Genomic DNA, 7,330 nt, shown 5'->3' with positions numbered 1-7,330 from the left:
ATATTGCTTAGAAAAATATATTTAAATCCTCTTATTTTTATATTATATAAAATCTGTATTTTTTATGAAGTTACAAAATATCACTAGTGCTATAATAAGGGAAACTTACAATTATCACATATATATGATATTAATTTTAATATATACTTTTATGTATTTTTTGCTTTAACATAAATATCATACTAATATATATATAATAATGTATAAATTGTAAGATATTATGTTAAACAAAATTTATTCATAAGTTTAATTAATTGCTATAAACTTACATGGAGTATAAGAACAGTTTATTATAACAAAATTCCCTAAATTGTAGAATGAAATATAATTTCAATATATAACATGCAAGAATATATTTTTATATTACAACAAATAAAAATATTATAAGGTTTAGTTCAATTTATATATTTGAATATATAAATAATTTTATAATAAGCATATATTAAGCATAAATATATTGTTTTATAAATATTTTTGGGATCCGAGATAGAGTTCATTTTTTAAGTCATATTTATGCCTCTTATGACTTAAATATACATCTATCATTATTTGTTCTAGATATAGTTATATTATTGTTAATATACATATATTTATTAATATTATACTATATATAAAAATATATAGAGCTTTTTAATATAGATAATATAAGAATTCAAATGTTTTGTTATTCTAAGGCTTTTATAAAATAAAAGTATAATTTTTTCGTTTTATATATATTATATTCTTTACATTTATATAATTTAGGCATGCACGTTATATCATCAGTGTTTAATGTACGTAATGTTGAGTGCTATAATCTATGTAATATGTAAAAGTTTATAAAAAGAATTTTCTCATATAACAAGATTTTATGAGTGGTACATATTAACATTATATAAATTTATTTATATGTATACATCATTAAATAACATATTACGATTATTTATTCGTTCATTAAATTTAATAGTTCTTTAATACATATTATTTTTTTATTTTTCATTTCTAACACATTTTTTAAAATATATGGACCAAACTTACTAATATATTATGAACATTTTATACATATTATTAAGATTCATACGAAATAAATTAAAAATATATTAAATGTTATTGATTTATAGTTATTGTGATACTAAAAATTTTGCAAAATTTTTACAAAATTGACTGTTTTACATACTAATTTTCAAGGATATAATAAAAATTATTAATATATATATTATTGTGTTTATGGAATCATATAAATATTTACGATTTTATATTTACATATGATGATGATTTATTTATAAATATATGTGAAATATTTTTTTTTCAGCTAGATACTTAGAATTCATTATAAAATATCACTGATTTATAATAAAAAGTTTCGACATAATTATATTTTCGAGATATTTTCTTTAATTATTTAAAAAATACATAAATTATATTTTTATAAGAAATGAAAAATTCCTTTATTTATAATACATGTATTTTTGTTTATATTGTGAATAAACTTAAAAAATAATTTAACAAGTATATATTGTTTGTTCACTGGAAAAACCTTGTCGTAGAATATTATATTAATACTTAAATGTTGTCATGAATATTTCGTATAATTAAAAGCATGTATGAACGTTATATTATTATTAAAATTTTTCCTTTATATGAATATTTGTGTATAATTATTATTTATTTGCATATAAAAACATGTATAATTTTGAATTCATTTGTTATGGATAATTAAGGAATAGGGAAAATAAAGCATTATATTATTTTTATAATACTTCGAAAAATAATATTCTTTAATATGCCAATATATTCTGGTAATTATTAATTATAATATACACTTTCATTATAATGAGAATATATATTATATATTGAGAATATTATGTTATTATCCACTTTAATATTAAAAATTTTTATTCATAATATATCTTTATATAAAATAATACTAAAATTTTTGTCAGCATTATACATATAATTCTTATATTAAATACTTTTTTTAAAGAGAATTTGATACAAACTATAATTTCAAAATGTATATGTATATAGAGATTGCAAGAAAATCATGGTTTTTAATGTGACAATATAAGAAAATACTAAAAAAAATTTATAATGATATGGAGAGAATAATGTATTAAGTAAAAATAGTAGTCTATGTTCACATATTTATGTGATGTTAAAGCATGGTTTTAAAAAAAAAATTATATATAAAAGAATTTAATTATCAGTAACCGTGGAAGAGCTATCACTTTTAAGAATTTATATAATTCATTAGTATATTAGTATTTGATATTAAAAAAATATTTAAAAATAAATAATAAATATAAAATTTTGTATGTGCAAAATATTATATGATTCAAATAATTTACAATGGCTTTTAATATTTTATTTATGTAATATTTTTGCCTTCGTTAAGAAAAATAAAATATTTTCGTTATTTTAATCATTTTTACCGAGCTGATACTTGAAATGAACAATTTATAGAAGTATACAAGTTATAATAAAGATTCACATGAACTAAGGCACAAAAAAATGTATCATACAAGACTACACAATATAACCAACATGTTATATTTTGTAATATTTTATTTATGGTACTAATAAGCATAAATGTAGTAAGCGTCCCTTAATTAGTAAATAAAATATATAAACGCAAAAAATTCTTATTTTTAAAATATATACTAAGAATTATTAAAAAAACCTAGGCAAAATAAATCATAAATATGCACACTTAATAAATATATTTATCATTTCTATAATTATATATCATGTTAATGCATAATATAAAATTATAGAAATTAACCACATATTCTATATTGCATTATAATACTAGTTTAGAAATTTCGTCTGCAGTACTATATAAATATATATTTTCTAACATCGTTTTATCTATATTTTAGTGTTTTATATCATATATCCTAATTAAGCACACTATCTACTGTATATTAAAAGGGGATTTGGAAGACATTTACTCATTTTTTTTTTATCCATAGTTTATTGAAGAAAGAGATATTCATTAGATATTAATAGAATATTATTTTGAATATTTTAATTTCTATATGGTATAATTAATATAAACTTTTTAATATAATTACTTCTTTACGTTTATATGAATACATTTAAAGAAAATTTTCGTATATGAATTGTTTAACACTATTTATTTGGGTTTAATCATATAATTCCAATATTTAATGCATATAATGAAATATTTAGAATTTATTATATAAAATATGGTGTCTACTCTTCATAATAGCACTGCTGACATTTTTGTACGATTGGAATATATTATAATCTACATCTTTATTGTTCCATTTATTTCGTTTTTCTGTTAATCTTCCTTTAAAGCATGTATTATATGGGGTAAACTAGTTAATAAAAAAAAAATTATATTTTAAAAAAATATTATATTAAAATTTTTTTTATAATTATATAACAAATTTATTTTATACAACAAATATGTATACATAATATAATAATTACATTATTGAGAATAAATAAAGTTATTGATATTAATAATATCACAAGAATTGTAATTACAATAGGAACTCCTATATTATATTTTTGGAACAAAGGTAACATTTTATATGTCAAGTGTACAGAACATTTAGTTGTACTTAGTTCATTATATTTTTCCCTAACATTTTTTAATTCATTACAAAAATTAGAGTAACTATTGGATTCACATAGAACTTTGTATTTCATATATAGTTCAGCGCATTCGTTACCACCACTGCATTTATCAGGGCTATGAGAACTATTATTATTTAGATAAGTGTACATGACATGAAGATCTTTGAGCTTTAACATATCATTATCTGTAATAGTACTATAATCACTTTGTGGACATATGGTCTGATGAGCTGTACTATCAGCTTTGTTCAATTCATCATAAATAATTTTAACAGGTTCAATATTCCTTTCATTATTATTATTATTAAAATAATATAGCCAATAGTACAAATATATGCAACTGGAATTGTAAGACACTTTCGTGTCACTATTAGTTTGTATAGTATTCGTATAATTATCAAAATTTTTGCATATGATTTCAACTTTACTATTAAAACCTGGGAATACTTTTGTTTTAATTTCTTTAAAATTTTCGTCATTGGGACTATTACCTTTTGTTTTGGAATTATTCATAATTTTTTCAAAATCGGAAAATTCATTTACAATTTTAAACTAAAAAAAAATAAAAAAAAAATTCTATAATAAAAATTGTAATATGCTATAATTTTTTTATTACTTTTATTAAAAATTTATATATAAAAATGTGATAATAAGTAATTTATATTATATAAAGTTGTACAATATCATTAGTCATCTTTTATATGATTATATTTTTTTAGGCAATATCTGGATAAAATAATGAAATACATGTAAATATCTATAGTATTCTTTAAAATTATAACGAAATGTCTGAACTAGAAAAATATCTTCGTTTTTTTTTAAATATTGAATTGATTTAAAATGCGAACCTATACCTTGACAATTAAATTTTACACATAAGAAAAAAATAATAATAATAATTGTATCATATAACATATTTTTTAATTATAAAAAGGAAAAAATATAAAGGTTAATCAAAAGAATTATAATATAATAAAAAAAAGAAATAGGTTTACTGTGTAAAATATTTTTCTAAAATATAAAAATTATATAATTTTATATATAACATAAGTACCAAAAAATAAAATCATATTATTATATGCTATTAATATAAATATATATTTAATAATTATTATTTCCCATTTGCATTTTATATAGTGATATGTATGATATAATCAAAGCTATATAAAATATTAGATCATAAAATTATAATTTTGTGGTTAATTTATTTGTCTTATGTAATAAATGATATGAGATTATTAATGTGCGTTATTATCATTCCCGTAAAATGGATATCAATACTATTTATTAAATGTTATAATGGATGTAATAAAATGTAATAAATAGTATACATTTATATTACAATAATATATAACCTTCTAAAAGAACTGTATTTATATTTTTTTATTCAGTTCATATATGTGACGCATATGCTTATGTAGCAAAAACTAATTTATTAAAAATTTAGACATTCTTAACAAAACATATATATTAAGGTGATATGTAAGCATGAATGATAAGTTATTTAAGCAATTATTATTCGTATACTATATTTCAAATTTTTATTTACTTTCATTTCTAAATTATTATCAGTTTTAATAGAAATGAAAACAATAAATACATGAAAATTTTTGTTATATAATATAATAAATATATAATATATTTTAAGTCAGTATTTTTTAAAGAATTAACCATTCCTTATAATATTGGACAAATGTTTTATTTATGAGTATTGTATATATCAAAATTATTCATTCTAATTATGCCATACAGAGCATTTTGTGTTAATACTATAATAACACATGGAATGTACATTTTATTATATGAATAAAAAGCGACATTAACATAAAAATTGTGCCTATATTATATTATATAACGTAAAAAATAATATTTTTTTATAAAAAAAATTTTTCCTGATAGAAAAATATATTCACTATTGAGAAATATAAATATTAATTATCTTTACTGATTTTTACCATAATAAATTTTCTTTGCAATTTTATATATTTTTTATTATTAAAAAATTGTTACTTTTCAATAGAATAAAGAATATAGAGATATAAATAATATATAATTCTTATTAGTAAATCTATATATATATTAATGAGTTTATTTACTATATGTTTAAGTTATAATTAGTTGAATATATATCATATTCAATCATAATTTTGCCTCAAAGTAAATATTATTACGGTTATTAATCTATAAAAATGGTGTTCTTAATAAAGTATAGTATTGTTTCTGTTATTATATAATTGAATGCTTTATAAAATAAAAATATATTAATAAATTAGTATTTCCTTATTTATGAAATACATTATATAAAATGATATAAATTAACATTAATAATGTATAACTTATTATTTTAATTGTACTATTAATGATGAAAACAGTTCATTAAAAAATATATTATATATTAACTCTACAGAATAAGAGAATCTTGTACATAAACAAGACACTGTAAGATAATGACACATGGTTTTTTAAAAATTATGAACAAATATATATAGCCTTCCTTGTATAACATACAAATGAGTTCATTAAACTGTTCCAATGAGACAACATTATTAAATAGACAGTATATGAGTTATGCATAAAAATACAAATATAAAAAATGGAATATATTAAATAAATACATATATCCAAATGATAAAATTCATCACTTAATAACAAATTAGATAAAACACTAAACTAATATATAATGGCAAATGCAAAGAAATATGAAATACATAATGAATTTGTATTTTATATCCTGATCAATTTTACAAAGAATCTTTACAGGGAAAAAGTATTTCTTATATAAATGTATACCGAAATCATGTGAAATTATTGTAAAAGTAACATATGTAATATATAATGGATATATTTTTATAATTTTCTAAATATATAATATGCAATTTATAAAAAATATATATCATGAATGTGTTATCCTCTAGAATTATAAGAATATTCAACAATATATAATCGTGTAATGTTTATGTAAAAACCTCATACATATATCTATAAATTTAATTATTATTATTATAAATATTACAAATAGTGGATATCAAAATTTTGCTAGATAATATTCTTCTGCAAATTATTAATAGGATTGTTATAATATTATGTCTACATGTTAAAGTGAAAATTTAATAAAAACAATAATTTTGAAAAAGCATAAAAATAGTAGAAATATGATATACAGGAACTAGTACAACAAAATATTGTTCTGAAAAAATATATGGTAAAAATAGTTACTTTTCCATAAATTAATAGTAATATTTAGGAGCCATGCCCATAATATCCTTTAATATAAAACAAAATTTTCTAATATATTCGTATATAATATTATATCCATTCCGTGTTTAAATATAATACACCATGTTTAATAATGCTCATTTATATTCAATATCTTATTTTTTCAATTATTTATGATATACGGCAACAATAGTGCAAATGATTATGAAGTTCCTCACACTCATACAAAAACAATGTTATTAAAATATATTTAAAATATAAATTAATCATTTTTACTCAATGAATAGAATTTTATAAAGGTATATATTGTCCATGCATATATCTTTTTATAAATAGAGACATCTATATATTTCTGACACTGACGTTTTCGTATACATAACATTTTTTTTACGATATATAATGTTTTCATAAATACGTAATATGTAATACTATTCTAGATTAATATAAAATTAATTTTTCATTTTTTTTTGTACTATATTAAATTTATTTGTTTTACTGTTCATGATTTATTCTATAATATAGTGTT

The 7,330-nt window shown here is 18.2% G+C and overlaps 1 protein-coding gene across 1 annotated transcript; it reads right to left on the bottom strand.

Moving 5' to 3' along the window:
* Positions 1 to 3,167: 3,167 nt before the first annotated feature.
* PGO_002200 (variable surface protein) lies at positions 3,168 to 4,282 on the bottom strand (the record flags this gene model as incomplete). Its single annotated transcript, XM_028691089.1, has 3 exons — positions 3,168 to 3,323; positions 3,439 to 4,140; positions 4,268 to 4,282. 3 exons carry the CDS (start codon positions 4,280 to 4,282, stop codon positions 3,168 to 3,170), a joined length of 873 nt encoding a protein of 290 aa, XP_028546890.1.
* Between the last annotated feature and the right edge of the window lie 3,048 nt (positions 4,283 to 7,330).

Source organism: Plasmodium gonderi, assembly GCF_002157705.1.
Source record: "Plasmodium gonderi DNA, contig: Pgo-contig_233, whole genome shotgun sequence".
Classification (NCBI taxonomy): domain Eukaryota; phylum Apicomplexa; class Aconoidasida; order Haemosporida; family Plasmodiidae; genus Plasmodium; species Plasmodium gonderi.
This window is presented reverse-complemented; position numbering and strand designations above follow the sequence as displayed.